At 37.9% G+C, this 17,804-nt stretch overlaps 1 protein-coding gene across 1 annotated transcript in view; it reads right to left on the bottom strand.

Annotated features, from left to right (window-relative positions):
• The window catches only part of CNTNAP2 (contactin associated protein 2), a 1,145,390-nt gene that overhangs the window by 507,666 nt on the left and 619,920 nt on the right, over positions 1-17,804 (bottom strand). Inside the window, exon 9 of the mRNA XM_027451306.3 lies at positions 5,637-5,786. Coding sequence (XP_027307107.1) covers positions 5,637-5,786 — 150 coding nt within the window. The remainder of the gene's footprint in view (positions 1-5,636; positions 5,787-17,804) is intronic.

Raw genomic sequence — 17,804 nt, 5'->3', positions numbered from 1 at the left:
CAGCAAGACTCATACTCCCATATATCCATTCCTAAATTATTTGCTTACACAAAGTATCAGATTCCTGCCTGCACTTTTTCTTCAGGATATCCATCTATCTCCAGCATTTCTGTTTGTACTGCTGTATGCAAATATGTTGGTGGATTTATGTATTATAACGTCACCAAGAATATTCTTCATATTCCTGAAAATTAATCAAAGAATGTCAACATTATTTTATCTGGTTTCATATGTCTAACATTCAAACAAAACTATAAATGATGAAAGGTATGAAACTCAAGAGTTAATTTGCAATGTTGATCAATTTCACTTTCTTAATTTCTTTCAGATGCAAACAAGGAGTATGCTTTCAGCTGTTTCAGTGTTCATGGTGGAAGAGAGAAGATGAGAATATCGAGAATTTGAATTATGTTTTAAATTGCAGAGAGAGGCTTACATGCCTACAATTGCCTGTGTTTATTTTTATTATTTATTAATTGTCTCACTGTAACAGTGAAGGCAAATGAAGATCCAAAAAGAAAAGGTAAAAAATGGGTAAACAAAACCAATTCCCTGTTTTACTCAGGTATGTACATTCTGCATATTTGTATTCTTTGCTTTCTATTGACTTAAAATTGTTCTGGATTTAACAGTCCAAAACAAGATGGCTGTTAAAAAGTACAGTCTGTTCCAGTTCTTGATATCTGATAATACTTGTAATTCAGACGATCTGAGTGTTTTTGAAGTCCCAGTGATACTACCTAGGAACCATGACTGTAACAACTACTAATGATTGACTCACACAATGATAATGGTGGGTAGCTTGATAAAAATGTTGGCACACCACCCGAAGACTGAGGTTATAGTTGACAGGCTTTAAGAAAGGAAGATTTACACAGAAAAGCACTGCATACGTGAAACAGAGGAAGGTATTTTTTCTATTTTGTTTGACTTCCCTCTCTCCCCTCTTCCTTCCTTTCCTATAACTCTGTAGGATTTTAGACCAACCCAAATTTCAGAAAGAAATGAATTCTATTCCAGGAGCAAGATTCCATCCAGAGCACATTCTGTACAGTCGTACAGAAAGGAAGTTACTATATGCCACAAAAAAGTGCCTCATAGGAAATTTACTACATAGTCCATTCATCTTTGCTTGTCAGCAAAAAGGAGCACAGTGAATTGACAGATGCTTAATGCATACCTTTTTTCTCACTGAAGATTCATACCCCCCCACACACCACACAGAAAACTCTCACATTTTTAAGCCAGTGAAATTGAAGATGGAAATGAGACACAAGATGAAACGCTCTAAGAAATAAGTCAAAATTATGTCTCTAATCAACAATTTCCTCTGGGCCCTAGGCTATTAGGTAGTTTGGTGCAAGCTTAAGATGCCTCATAACGGCTCCTTATCTCCAACAGTATAAATTAGGACTTGTTTTAACTTTGCAATTCACTTTCTCTACTCTGACTTCTTGTTTTATGTATATAATTGGAAACAAAAAAGGAAATGTCATTCTCTCGAGGTAGGAAAAGAAAATTCACTTCTTTCCCAAAACCCAACTTCAAGACAAGACAGAGAAGAAAAACGAAAACAGTGAGAAGAGTTATACAGAAGGGTAATGGGCAGTTAGCACCCAATCTACCAAATACAACAGCACACATTCACACAGTCTACAGAAATACCCTATCTTTGACATAACTTCCTCTAGCTCGGACTTGAATAAAACATCATCGTTGTCTGTACCTTGTCAGGATCTTAGTAGTGCTGGGAGACAGCACAGGAGAGGCACAAAGGAATTGAAAAAAATAAAGACTGTATCCGTACTGAAAATGATTTATTCTCTAACAGAGAATTGGAGAATCCTCTTATGATTTACTGCTGTGTTTTAAAACTGTAAAAGTTTCAAACTAGTTCTGTGGAAAGAAATCACAAAAAATTCTAATGTACATATCTTCTTTATTCAGATATTAATTACTGTACATGTTGTAAAGCAACATGTCAACAAGAAGCATTTCTGTGCAAATAAAAGAACAAATTGAGGAATAACTGGAACATGTTTAGGAATAAGTTCTGAGTGAAAGTGTGATTTCAGGGAGTGTCAGTGAGGTCTGCTTTCTCCAAAAGGTCAACACTGCTGAAAATTATAGGCCCAGTATACTCCATGTCCAAACCAGATACATTAATCCATTCAGTGTCTACACCATATTCAACTTCCCCTTAATCTACCGAGATGCATGTACAGAGAGAGGGAGAACTCTGATTTACAGGCTTGTTCCTGCCTGTTCTAAAATTTCTAATGCCAAAAAGAAATTTACAACCATCCCGTGTCTCTACATCCTGTGTCTCTACATTCCCCCTATTTATTTATATTGTTATGTAGAACTTAATCATAATCAAGTTCTCATCAAAATGCTATGAATCAAATGAAGGATTTTTTCAGACATCACTGATATCTGTGATATTTCATCTGTGATATTTCTCTTATGTTAAAAGCTGTAGTTAACTTCACAGAACAGGTCTATCTAATGGTTGCCTTACTACTTTGAAGCAATACCCATTTTACTTTTCTCTTTAAATTCTCCAAGGTATAGTTGCAACAATATTGCAGTGCGTTGCTGAAATGCAACCATTAAACTTTTGTTCAGCAAAGACAACACCACTGCATATAGTATGTAATTGCTATATTGACACCAGGAGACCATAACATAAATAGAGACACTTATTTTGAAGTCAGTGTAACGGAAAATTTGGAGAACAAAGCATTTGCTGACATGTGGTATCCCTTTCAAGGATGAAATAGGAGAATTGACATCAGAAGAGCACATGCATTCAGAAAATTCTAGAAATGCTGTACAAACCCTCCAAACATATATTTAATGGACTGAGCTTTCTCAGTATTTTGTAAGATCAATAAATATAACATTGAGATGGGATGAATATCATAACATTACTGTGTTTCTTTACTATGGTCAGTTAACTTTTGCATTTGTGACAAATATTTGAATTTTATTATGCAAAGTTTTAGCAATCATAATACCCTTAACTATTATACTCAGATCAAAGAAACCTCTGGATTTCTATTCATACTGAAAATTTATAATCATCAAAGACTTTTACTTTCTTTTTTTTTTTTTTTTTTTTGCTAGCCATCTGGCAAAAGCAGTTTACAAAAACAAATATGTGAACCTCTGAATTCAAGGGGCAGTTGTCCCTTCCCTAACCACTTATGCATATTTGCAGAAAAAAAGTATTTGACAGATTGTTATCTGAACTTACCTTTAAGTTTAATGAAACTAATGAAAACCCTTTCTTTGATGACAACTATGAAATTTTACAAAAGTTTGAAGTTCCCAACTTTTCTCACTTCTTCATCCTTTTCTTGCAAGTATTATTTATTAGTAACCATAAATTGGAATGCTAATATAGAAAAATATAAGGAGGAACAGATACAATATAGAAGGAAATAGAAGAACAATACTTTAACATCATAAGATGCAGATTGTGAATACAAAGATTAAGTTGCTAATATGAATGCAGAAGACTGACTTTAAGATGCAAGTGATTTCTAATCAACAGATATTTATAGCAAAATGACAAACTTTTATATGCATATAGGAATGTTTATGGGAGTATACCAAAATAAATGGGTTCCTCAGATCTAAGTCAGAAATAAAGCTTCCTCAGATTCACAGCTTGAGACAGTTAAAATGCAAAAGTGCAGTGTCACAAATGCAGATTTCTTATTTAGAAATAAAAGGGGATATGAAGGTTGGGACACTGTTATCCTTTTGATATATTTTTAGAAGAGCTTTCAGGTTATAAAAGATAATGAGGAAAACAAAACAAGACAAAACAAAAAAAAACACCACATAGCTTATGCAAAGTGACCACACATTTCAGTGAACAGATGTGGAAATGACACTTCAGAGAATTCAAGACTGACTTGCATATCACACTAAAATAACATCTACATGTACACTTTTTTTTTAAGAAGGATGGTGGAATTACAAAGTACAGGCCAACAACTACAACTTCAAGTTGAGATTTCAGAATCCAACTGAAATTACAACAAAGCAACCTGCAATTTGACTTAGAAAAGTATATTAAAAAAATGCCTGGAGAAACTACACAGTCTATCCCTCATAACCCAAAGAGAGAAAAGGCATTTCAGAAAAAAATCTCTCTCAGTGTCTCTCCAGAAATGTAATAGTGTTCTGGGGAGTTTGCCTATCAAAATTAACAGAATAACACTGAAGGTACTATGTATGGCATTTATTTTCATTTTGTTCTGTGTATGCTTAATAACTTCATTTAATCTGAATGTTTTAGACAGTTCTGAAAGTCACAGCACTGTGTTTTGATGACAAAATTTAAAGGCTTTAGCATGTTGCCATTGGTTATGCTAGAATTTTTATCACAGTCCACATGCTAAAGAAAAAGAGAGAGAGAGAGAGAGAGAGAAGAACCTATTCAGGCTATTAGTTGACTTAAGGACATTGTAAGGACATTGAAAAAGATGGATGTTGCAGCAACAGAGATGTTTACTTTTTGTGACAGATCAATTTTAAACTGGTAATATTTGTCTGAGACTGCATTTTCATCATTGCTACAGTGTTTCCTGGAAGTGTAGTATCAGTATCTGCAAGATTAGAATCTATTTTTAATTAGCTATGTTAGTTTGTAACATTATTTAAATATTAATTTCCACGTGTATTTTTAATGATTCAACTGATAGGAGATAATGAAATGAGAATAACCTTGAAAGGATTTTTTCCCTTTCTACTTACAGTACTTCATATCTCAGTAATCTTTCTATTGCTTGTTAAGACTATTTATAGTACTACATTTGCATTTTGTATTAATTAGCCTTGTTTGAAAAAAAATAGTTTCAACATTGATAAATTCTACTTTCAAAACTTGTGTTCTCTGTCTAAAGGTTTAATGTGCAACCTCACATGTGTGGAATACTTCAAAGGTACAGGTTACAACTCTTTTTTTGATTTTAGCATTTGCACTCACAGAGAATTCTGGTTGAACAAAGATTGCAAGTCATTTCTGAATTGGATGTTTAAAACAAACCTGTAGAAGTACAAATAATTATACAAGAGTTTAAAAACCCTTATCAACCTTCCTCTATAAGATAGTAGTGTATCAAATATATTCAAGCCATAATCTGAAAGAACTTGTTTTTGGTGTATGTACCATTAATGGACAGAAATACTGAGAAATGTAAGGCTTCAATTTAGGAAAGCACTCAACTACTCTAACAGCTCTTTAAAAAATCAGCAAATTGTTAAGACTCATTCTGAACAGTGATATTTTTTGTCTTCAGGAATCCAAATTTGACAAGATAAGCGTATCTCTCTTCTCAGTGCCATTTAATTAGACTACTAATATTGGAAATTTTCCTATTCAGAGAATGGTCTCTGAAATATTCAGGGGAGATCTGGGGAATAAATTCAAACTGGATTATCTCTTGCACATATTTTTCAGGGTTTCTTTTGCAAGGACAAGGAGGTGTAAATGATTATTAAAAGTAAAATAAAGTTTAGTATTATACTTTTTTTTTTAATTTTTTTTTGGCAAGCAGCACCTAGCCATTTTAAAAGAGAATAGAACCATAAGCAGATATTTGTTGTGATATTTTTTTTACCTCCAAAGAAATATTTCTCTCCAGTCTTAACTTGCAGAGGGCTGTTTGTTCGCACAGCTGAAGCTTCATCTCCATCAATGGTGAGAACAGCAAAATTTTCCTTAGCTAGGAATCGAACTTCATGCCACTGCCCATCATTGAGACCAGAGCCTATGAAGAACAGAAAACATTGGAATATTTTACTTAGTGCAATACTTATTATCTGTAAGTGGTTAGTGTGCCTCTCCCAAGCTCATAATGTAATTTCCAACGAAGCCTACTTCAGAAACGAATTCATTTTAGTGTGATAATGAGGTGCTATTTTAAAGTAACTATTACAAAAAAATTAGCATTATCATCATAAATACAAGTATTACAACTACTGAATTGTCCATTTTGTCAGGTATAATTGTTTCTAAATATACATGTTATCGCTCATCTTACCCATCAAAAGGCCATATTCCATATTTTACTAATGAGGAATATCTCTTAATTGTTTCTATGACCAGGTTTAAAAGGAAAATACATTGATTAAACCATTTAATAATAGCCAGTAACAAGCCCACACAGGGCATATTATGCTTGTGATTGCTGATTTTATCAAAAGCCAGATATTTTCAGTAAAAAGGAAAGAAAAAAGAGGAAGGGAAAAGACTCATGTGGAAGGTGAGTTCACCAATAATGCTCTCATTGAGATGTGGCATTAGTCACAAAGTCATTACAAAAACAGTGAATGTCCACCAAAACCTGAATCTTAGGGGAACATCATCCTGTACTGACAGCACTGATGTACACGGATATGTCCATTCACTTTTAAAAAACAACAGGACTTTAATATTTTTTCCTTGTCTTCAGCACGTGTCAGGATGCTATTTTGCCTAGCATATTAAGCTGGCCTTTAAGATCAGCAAAAGAGTATTGGTTTGTTCTCGTCATTATTTTGCAGGTAGGCTAGGTGATGTCAGCAAATAAGTAGCAAATACTCTAGTAAAAGCAAATTCCAAATCATAGCACCTCTTTAAAACAACATTTTTTCTCCACCTTTCAACCTTAGCAAGGTGTACTATAGAATCACAGATTCCTAGAATACGCAATATTGGAAGGGATCTACACAGATCATCAAATCCAACTCCTAGGTCTGCACGGGACCACCCAATAATCAGACCATTTGTATGACAGCATTGTCCAAAGGCTTCTTTGAACTTCAGCAGGCTTGGTGCTGTGACCACTTCCCTGGAGAACCCAATCGCCCTCTAGTAAAGAACTTTTTTCCTAATACCCAACCTGAATTTCCCCTGTCTCAGCTCCATGCCATCCTCTTGTGTCCTATCACTGGTCACTAGAGAGAAGTCTAGCACCTGTCCCTCTGCTCCCCATTGTGAAGAAGCTGTAGGCTGCCATGAGCTCTTCCCTCATGGGAGCCTGGCTGAACAATCTCTTCTCCTGGCTGAACAATACAAGTGACTTCAGCTAATCTTCACCATTTTTGCAGCCCTCCTTTGGACACTGTCTTATAGTTTTAAGTCTTTTTTATACTGTGGTGCCCAAAACTGCACAGAGTATTAAAGATGAGGCCACACCAGCAGAGCAGAGTGGGACAATCACTTTGTTCCACCAGTTAGTAATGCTGTGCTTGATGCACCCCAGGACACCGTTGGTCCTTTTGGCTGCCAGGGCACACAACCTATACTCAACTTGCTGTCAACCAAAATGCCCTTTCTGAGGGGCTGCTCTCCAGCCTGTCATCTGGTCCATACCTATATCTAGTGTTGCCCCTTGCCATGTGCAAAATCCAGCACTTGCTTTTGTTAAACTTCAGATTGTTGGCAGTTGCTCAGCTGCTTGATTTGTCAAGATTTCTCTGCAAGACATCTCTACCCCCAATGGAATCAACAGCTCCTCCCAAATCAGTATCACAGGAAAACTTACTCAATAACACATTTTAGTCCTACATCCAAGTCATTTATGAAAACTTTGCCAAAATAAACCACACTGTAATGCAATATGCTGTTTCTGAAATTAAATGGGATGTGTAATATGATATTAATAATTATAAGACAAAATTTCAAAATATTCCAAGGAGTTTGAACAAGGAATAATGCTCATGGCAAACAGGTATACCTAGGCATTTTTTTTTTTCCATATGCTTCTATGCGTTTAAGATACAAGATCAAGTCCTGATACAACACAGAAGATGTCATATATTGGAATATTCTTGGAATATTTGTTAGTGTAAATAAAAGTGGCATATGCCTCTTAAAAATGTATCAGTAAGAAATGTTTCTGCCAAAGCTTATTCAGGCTAGTGTAGGAAGAGATGAAAGAGCTAATATACTAAACATGAGGAAAGCTTTCCTCCTGTTTGTGAGCTGCTTTTTCCTTTGTCATTATATTTGGCAAGCAAATAAGAAACAGAAAAACACTTAATTCAAACCAACATAAAATTATTTTCTGTGGATCAAACTCAGAAAAGAAAAAGATACGCCGTTTTATAGAGTTCCAAGACAAAATTTTGACAGCATATTTATTCTATTACAACTGAAGGTTATTAAATCATAGTTAGAATCCCCATTTTCCATCTTAAGATGACCTATCATTATAAAAATTAAAAAATAAATCCATTTTAGTTTTTTATCAAATTGTTGCCCTGAACATGTTAATGCAACGTTGTTAATGTAACGTTGCACTTGTCGAGGTGATGGGCTCTGGAGCAGACGCGTTCTGCAGTGGAGCGGGGGATCGAAGCAGCCACTCGAAGCAGCCGAGGGAGCCTCCAGGACCCGGCAGCCCTTGTGAGGGAGGCTGACAAGGCATAGGCGGAGCCAGCAACGCCCCCTCCCCAGCTGTTCAAAGGCACCCCTTAGGAAGTGTGAGCGACCAGTAGCATGGCGACCAGGACAGAGCATGGCGTGTCAGAAGGGTGTGCGCAGTTCGTGCGGGCAGGGCGAGCAGGGAGGGCCCCTCTCCGCTCCTATGCAGCAGTTCTTTCCCATCAGTACTTGTAACCTGCTTGCAAATAGCCTGACCATGGTATCAACCAGGCAGAAAACCATGGCCTCCGAATCTCTTGCGGCCTCTCCACCTGCAGTCACTGATGTGGCTACTCAGACAGAGGACTCGGGGAAACACACTGCCATCCAGGTCTTGGACTGCAGGGTGTGCCTGAGTCTTCTGTCTGTATCCAGCTGCAGCAGTGAGGGGTATGCCTGTGGGAGGTGTGCCCAGGTCGAAGAGCTGCTCAGCCAGGTTGCGGAGCTTTGGGAGGAGGTGAGCAGGCTCAGGAGCATCAGGGAGTCAGAGAGGCAAATTGACTGGTGGAGGTGTACTCTGCCCTCTCTGAGACGGACTCACAAGCCTGCCACAGCACAAGTGTCTCCTGTCACGCAGAAGACAAAGTTCCCTCGTCCTGCCAGGCAGCAGGAGGAGACCTAGGCCAAGAGGGGGGATGGAGGCAGGTTCCTGTTCGGGGTGGTAGGTGAGCCCTGTCTGTGCCCTCCTCACCTTCCCATCTACCCTTGTATAACAGGTACGAGGGTCTAGAACACGACAGTCAGAATGATGAAGAAGATGAAAGCCCGTCCCAGTTAAGAGGGTACCTAAGGCAAGGCAGCCTACCCCCCGCATTGCTACATCATCTGTCAAAAAAGAAAGAAGGGTTATTGTCATGGAGGACTCCCTTTTGAAAGAGGCAGAGGACCCAATATGCCGACCAGACCCAACCCGAAACATAGAAACATAGAAAATATAGGTCCGCTACTTGATGGGGAAGGTCTCCTCACAGACAATGACATAGGCAAAGCAGAGATATTTAATGCCTTCTTCACCTCTGTCTTCAATGCTGATGATGGGCTTTGGGACCCAGGGTGCCCTGAGCTGGAGGACCATGATGGTAGAAATGATAAACTCCCAACCGACCCTGAACGTGTGCGGGATTTGCTGCTCTGCCTGGATCCATACAAGTCCATGGGTCCAGATGGGATTCATCCCAGGGTGATTAAAGAGCTGGTTGATGTCATCGCGGAACCTCTCTCAATTATTTTTCAGTGCTCTTGGGAATCTGGAGAGGTCCCATTAGACTGGAAGCTGGCAAATGTTGTGCCAATTTTCAAGAAGGGTAAGAAAGAAGACCCTGGCAATTGTAGGCCTGTCAGTCTCACCTCAGTGCCTGGTAAAATTAAGGAGAAGATGATTCTTGAAGTTATTGAAGCGCAACTGGGGGACAATGCAGTCATTGGTCCCAGCCAACATGGGTTCATGAGGGGTAGGTCCTGCCTAACAAATTTTATTTCCTTTTATGATAAGATCACCTGTCTAGTTGATCAAGGGAAATGAGCTGATGTGATCGTTTTGGACTTCAAGCTTTTGACAGTTTCCCATAGGATCCTATTGGGCAAAATGTCCAGCATACAACTTAACAAAAACATCATACGATGGGTGAGCAATTAGCTGATGGGCAGGGCTCAAAGGGTTGTGGGAAATGGGGCCACATCTGGCTGGCAGATGGTCACTAGTGGGGTCCCTCAAGGCTCCATTTTAGGGCCAGTCCTCTTCAGTGTCTTTATAAATGATTTGGATGTAGGACTAGAAGGTGTTCTGAGCAAATTTGCTGACGACACCAAACTTGGAGGAGCTGCGGACTCTGATGAGGGTGGAAAGGCCTTGCAGAGAGACCTGGACAGATAGGAGAGCTGGGCAATCACCAACCGCATGAAGTTTAACAAAAGCAAGTGCTGGGTACTGCACCTGGGATAGGGCAACCCTGGCTATACGTACAGACTGGGTGACAAGATGCTGGAGAGCAGCCCCACAGAGAGAGATCTAGGGGTTGTGGTTGACAGCAAGTTGAATATGAGCCAGCAGTGTGCTCTGGCAGCCAGGAGGGCCAACCGTATCCTAGGGTGCATCAAGCATGGCACTGCTAGTTGGTCGGGGGAGGTGATTGTCCAGCTCTACTTTGTGTTGGTGCGGCCTCACCTTGAGTACTGTGTGCAGTTCTGAGCATCACAGTACAAAAAGGACATTAAACTATTGAAGAGTGTCCAGAGGAGGGTGATGAATATGGTGAAGGGCCTAGAGGGGAAGACATATGAGGAGTGGCTGAGGCCACTGGGCCTGTTCAGCCTGGAGAAGAGGAGGCTGAGGGGGGACCTCATCGCAGTCTACAACTTCCTCGCAAGGGGGAGTGGAGAGGCAGGTGACCTATTCTCTGTAAACACCAGTGATAGGACCCAAGGGAATGGTGTTAAGCTGAGGCAGGGGAAGTTTAAGCTTGACATCAGGAAGAGGTTCTTTACCGAGAGGGTGGTCACACACTGGAACAGGCTTCCACAGTGAAGTAGTCACTGCACCAAGCCTGTCTGAATTTAAAAAGCAATTGGACTGTGCATTTTGTCACATGGTCTAAACTTTTGGATAGACCTGTGCAGTGCCAGGAATTGGACTTGATGATCCTTATGGGTCCCTTCCAACTCAGGATATTCTATGATTCTATGATTGTTGCCCTGAACTCAGTGACAATGAATAGAGACTTCCAGACAAAATTAAATTTTTGCTATTAAAACACAAGGGATTGTGAGGGAAAAAAAAAAAAAAAAAAAAAAAAAAAAAAAAAAAAAAGCATCAGTGTACCTTGACCACAATTCATATTATATCAAAGGATAAGCGGATAAGCTTTGGTACCTTGACGAACTGTAGCTATAGAAATTGTCACACTTCTAGTGAGTTCTTCTAAATATGCTTGTCTCCCCAAAGTACTGAAATGTCACTAGTTTTCTCCTGCTTCTGTACTGATGTTTCAGCGTTGTCTGATGTATTTACACAGAAAATATCTCTCCAAAAATGTTCGGTTTTATGGACACTTCTTTTCATGCTTTGATTTTTTCTTAAGATTATTAACCAAATAGATAAAACTTTCCAGCCTATTTAAACAGAATTAGATATAAATATACATTCAACACTGGGTGCAGGTGCCCAGGCAGTGTCAGGGGGCTGCCAGGCCACTCTGTGAGATGAGGCCTGGGCTACCCCATGCTGGCTTCAGCAGTCCCACCACAGGGCCTGGCTGAGCCTGTAAGCCACTGGTGGGCTCCTCGGTGAGAGCAGAGCTCAGCAAGGGCCAAACACTGCCCAGCAGCGAGGAAAGGAGTGTGAGAAGCAGCCCTGCGAGCAGCCAGGGCAGGAGGTGATCCAGGTACCGAGCGGAGCTTGCCCTGCAGCCCCTAGAGAGCCCAGGCTGGAGCAGGGGAGAGGTGTGAGGAGGAACGGGCAGCACAGAGGAGCTGCTGGGGGTGACTGCAGCCCTGCTTCCCAGACAGCACCACGAGCTCACTAACACCACAATAAAAAGATGAATAATGCAATGACTCAAGGAAAGAACCAGGCAGGGGGAAGGTGAACCAGCAGTGCAGATGGACCTGCTGAGCAGATCGAATGGAAATCAAAGCATGAGGAGAGCTACAGGTTACCAGCAAAGTCTAATGCCATGCAGACAGAACTTTGTGTGCACAGCATTTATCAAAGTATACTAAGGAGACACACTGCTGCCTGTAAGCTGCCTGTTAGAGGCGTGATTGGAGAAGCACTGTATTAAACTTATTAACCCCTATAAGTTAGCATTGTTTCTGCTGGTTCCTGAAAGATCACACTGTATCTCTTTTTGCATTTTGCACTTTATTTACTTTAAAATGACAACTTAAGACTGTCTTCTTCTTACCTAGATATATTAACCATCCTCATGGAGCTTTACAATATGACAGTAACATTTTCAACTCTTCCGTCTCAAAGTTGGCACAAAAATTCAATTGCAATTTTGCGTTTTCTTATGATTTTTTTTTATTGATAATAATTTTCCATGGAGTTTATTGATGGATGCTAATAAAGATTGCTCATCATCCCTCAGTGAGTACTCACTGTTTTGTTTACAGAACAGCATTCTCCACTGGTGTAAGTAAGAACACCGTTTTTCACTGCCATGCTTTATCTGTTTTATATGCCTGTGTTTTAGAGCCAGTAGTGTCAATTTCCCTTTCTTAATGTGATAATGCTCTGTTGCAGAGACTTAGTTACTGTGATACATAGCATATGATCCCATAGAGGATAAGTTTGTATAGACGCATGACCTATTTTTATTGTAATATTTTATTACATGCCTTATATGTACTACAGAATTATTCCTATTTGGACTTAAAGAAAAAAAAAAAAAAAACTTAACTGAGATTTTTCTGCAAACAAAGACTAAATATTCAGAATAGAATATGTCCCTATTAAAGAATTTTCTGTTGTTAAGTATGTAATGGAGAACATCCCAAATGCAAAATAATCATTTCTCATTACAGTTTAATCTCTCTTATCTGAGCTGATACATATATTTATTTGCATTCATTTCATCTTACTGTAGCTTTCTGGTATACAAATTGAGGGGAAAAAAAGAAATACATACTACTAGCACCACAAATTCCTTGATGATTTCTGGTAAAGCTGGTTTCATATGCAAATTCTAAAATGTTAATGAAATGCATTCTCCCTATCTCGGATTTCTACTTAAATGACATTATTTTAAAAGTAGGACTCTTGAGGTAAGCACTTTGATTGAACAAGAAGAAACAGATGTTTTGCTTATTACAGACATGGAGGAAGGACTGTATTAATGAATACCTAAAACTACAAGAGTTTAATACATAATGGACAATGTAGATAACATCTGGTTATCTATGTCTCGAAGAAAACTATAGTAGCAAAAATCTTAAATTCTTCAACAATTAATCTTGTGAGATAAAATCTTCCTGTAAAAGTTAACGGCCCAATTAGTAGTTACTAATGAGTGCCATATTATCGTCTGCTGATATAAATGGACAAAATTCTTCTGAAGTCAACAACATAACATCTGCTACATCACAACAGAACCTTGTCATAATTTTGATATGACCAATATCTAAAACTCAGCTAAGAGATTTAATGTTTAAGAACAAGACACAGAAAGAATAGTATCATTAGCACTCCATGAAGCACTGAAGCAATGTGAGACTATGCTGCTGCACATACCTCTTTAGTTTTTACTGCTGTAGTAAATATTTTATGCTGTAATTTCTTGTAAATTCTACTGGGAGATGAAACCTGGGAATAAATTCTTATAAATTCTATTCAGGAGACCTGGAGACAGCTGAACAGAACAGGATGCAGATACACAAAAAAACCTCAGAGGTGCTAGAAACAAGGAGGCTTTCTTGGGTATTCAGCAATAGCTGTGTGGATTTCCTGCAATCCAGAAATCCTGAAGTCTGTTCAAAGTTTCTGTGCTGATGGCAAGACCAGCTCTGTCTAAAGCAGAAAACAAAGGAAGTGATTTGACTGCAACTTCTTTCACTTTAGCCAGACATCATGTTTCATCTGAATATGGTGTTCTAGTTGCTTTCTACCTAACCCCTCACTAATACAGTACAACTTTGCACCAGGATTTCTGGCTATAAGAAAATGAGCCAATAATATTTTGAAACATTCACTTCTGTTCAAATATACAGGATTTAGTGTATTTAGTCAACTGAGAGAAACAAACAAACAGGATGTTATTTCAAGAATTTTCAAGAATTTCAAATTTTGCCCTCACGTCCAGAGGTATTTTAGAGGTATTTTTTTTAAGATCAGTTATAATGAACATGACCAGTTTTTGCACATCAGTGACATTTTATTTATATTGAGTTTTCTCTTTAAGTTAATGCCAAAGAAAAAGATGAAGATTTGGCATTGCTAGACAGTCGAGGGAAGTGATTGTCCCACTCTGCTCTGCACTGTGCGGCCTTACCTCGAGTACTGTATGCACTTCTGGGCACCGTAGTACAAAAAGGATGTGAACAGCTGGAGAGTGTCCAAAGGAGGGCTACAAAGATGGTGAAGGTCCTAGAGGGGAATACATATAAGGAGCAGTTGAGGTGACTTGGCCTGTTCAGCCTGGAAAAGAGGAGGCCACTTCATTGTGGTCTTCCTCACGAGGGGGAGTGGAGGGGCAGGCGCCTATTCTCTTTAGCAAACAGTGATAGGACCTGAGGGAATGTCAAGCTGCGACAGGGCGGGTTCAGGCTGGATATCAGAAAGAGGTTCTTCACCAAGAGGGTTGTCGTGCACTGGAACAGGGAAGTAGTCACTTCACCAAGCCTGCTGGAGTTTAAGAAGTGGTTGGACTGTGTACTTAGTCATATGGTCTGAATTTTTGTGTAGATCTGTGTGGTGCCAGGAGTTGGACTCAATGATCCTTATGGGTCTCTTCCAACTCGGGATATTCCATGATTCTATTCTATGATTCTAAGACTTAGATTTAAATATGACTGTAGACTTGTTTATATAGAATATATATTAAAAACAAACAAACAAAAAGAACAAACAAACAAAAAAGAAAACAAATCAACATCAACAATAACACAAAAGAAACAAAAAACAACAAAGAAAAAAACTAGGTCATTTTACTATTTCCATAGTTGATACTGTTCAATGTTGAACAGAAAATAAAGTGAATATATGTGATTGCAATGTTGCAGACTATCACATTCAGTCCTGTTCCTATAAGAGGCTTGAGAACTGGCGATTTCAATGAAATGGACCATAAATTTTGCAAATAATGGTCAAACTTGTAATGATTTTTTGTTCTGTCATTTACTGAAAGCTAATAAAAAACAGATTAAAAGATGCATTTGAATGACAGAAGAAAAAAAAACCACATTTTGCAAATTCTAATCTTAGATGCTTACAAAATCTCATGAAATTGCTGAACCAATTTTAGCTTTACAAGCACAAGCTTTTTTCCCCTCCTGTGACTACTCTTCTCATAATCTCTATTCTTGGGGGAAAAAAATAAAATAGTAGTATTATTGTGGCTTTAGTATGAAAATATATACACCTGGAAATTGGAATCTTTATATCTGTTTCAGCTCACAGAAAGGATGATGTTGTTAATGGAGAAATACACGTTTTTCCACTGTCCGTGTACTCAAGTCCATGTCAAGACAACATAAAGCAATTTGGTGCCCTGGAATTGTACAGCATTTTGTATATGCTGATTATTAATCACCTCAACAAATGACTCCAGGATTAATTACTAAGGAACAGACTATGGCCACTCATAGATTATTTAGCATAACTGTTCCTTAATTCCTCAAAACTCTTTCCAGATCAGCATCTAGCTTTATCTATTTTTAACTGACAACATTATAATTGATATACAGGTCTGTGGATCATATCCAAATTTTATATCACTAAGTCAAAAATAGTTATCTACATCTGTAAGAGTATATAGAACACAGTCTACTTTCCTTCTTTACTTAAAACCACAAACATACTAATAAAAAGTCTATTCCTAGGTTTCAAATAATTTAAATTACTGAAACTTGTAACTTAATTTTTCTTTATCTAGCATACACATTTTATATAAGAAACCTTCAGATTTTTTTCTATTTTTTTCCTTGCAAATTATAATAAACGGCATTATACATGTACTCATACTTTTTTAACTTCATTTTATGTTTGTTTTTTTTACAGTGACTTGCCAGATGTGATTGTGCACTGGGTTATTATATTAATATCTTATATTTATTTACATAGTAATATTCTGATTTAAGTGAGCTAACCAGGGCTTTCCTGTTCATCTTAATAGTTTTATAACTACTGTATCACCTTTATCCATATTAAATATTATTTCTTTAGCTTTTATGGGGGATACCTTTCTGAATTTGCAGCCCTTCTGTATAACTACAATTGTTTATAAGCTTTACTATATATTTACTATCTAGATGAATTGTTAAAAGAATACAGCAGGTAACTTACTTTACTTTGTCTTATCTTTGGACTAATCATGTTCGCATAACTATAAAGTACCTATTCTTTGCACATTCATGCCAAACAACATGAAATAAAATAACTAGATATTGTAGACAGAAGAGGGAAAGTGAATCTGTATGTTCTTATTTCATAGTGTTGAATTATTCAGTAATAAGGAGAATAGACTAATTCTTATTTCCCTAGATTTTCCCAGAGGTGCCCCACTGGAACACTTTTCCTTTTGCTTAAACAGAATATTTAATTATAAACAAAACAGAACTTGGCAGGGAAGGCTATGATGGTAAGCAGATGAAAAAGCAGAAAATAACTCCATGTTTACTCCAGGTAAATTGACATTTGCTGGCCAATGACAAAAAGCAAATGCAACTTTGCTTTGAGATAAACTTCCTAATGATGGCTTCAAATCAACAAGAATATTTTACATCATGCTTAGGTAGGAGATTGCTCAAGGGTTTAAAAGCTGAGAATGCATTCAAGCACTCTGCCAAACCGTCGTCTAAATATGTCTCAGACACCCGAACAGGTATTTTGGCGCACATTTTCTAGCAGTCATCTAATGCATAACTTGAGAGCTCGAAGCATATGAAGGGGGAAGAGTTGGTCTTATTTTATCACCTTACTTGTGATAACATCAAAACAGATTAATGTTGCTCATTTAGCAATACTTTTAAATCAGCACCTGTAACATTTTCATTATACTCTTCTTTAGAAGATACACAAAGCTCTAGGCACAAGATATTCTGAAAGGAAATTCACATAGCAACCCCTTTCATGCCTTAATCTTGTCATAAAGGTATCTTTTTTTTTTTTTTAATCTTTTTATTGTCATTGTACATATGCTTCACAGAACAGTAGAAAAACTCAACTTTCTTCTAAACTGTAACACCCTCATAGAAGTACCAACTGTAGAAAAACCAAACCATTGCTCCCCATCAGAAACAAACAAACAAACAGATGCCCTAAATGGGAACATACTACCTAGGAAATACCAATGACCAATCAATTGGTCTTTCTTCATGATCTGTATTTTATTAAACTCTAACTATATTAATCCATTTATTCTTTACTTTGAATACTCCAAATATAATTATTTGGCCAAAACCAGTTAACGCTACATCTGAAGAACAATTTTTTGTTCTTTATCTATTTTTAGACCCTATTAATGACAGCTTGAGGCTGGACTTCGCTTTGCTTTAGACTAGTTTTGCAACCAAAAGGAAAAGAAGTGAGCTCCACACAGCAGAACTGCATAAAGGCATTTCCGTACATAAACCATGAACCTGTAGAGGTGTTGGTGGAGGTTTACCTGCAGTGGTAAAATATGTTTAGTTTTTAGTTTGTCGCTACAGTATGCATGTGAAGCAT

Source organism: Anas platyrhynchos, chromosome 2, assembly GCF_047663525.1.
Source record: "Anas platyrhynchos isolate ZD024472 breed Pekin duck chromosome 2, IASCAAS_PekinDuck_T2T, whole genome shotgun sequence".
NCBI lineage: Eukaryota > Metazoa > Chordata > Aves > Anseriformes > Anatidae > Anas > Anas platyrhynchos.
Note: the sequence above shows the minus strand (reverse complement) of the source record. Positions and strands in the feature narration are given on the sequence as shown.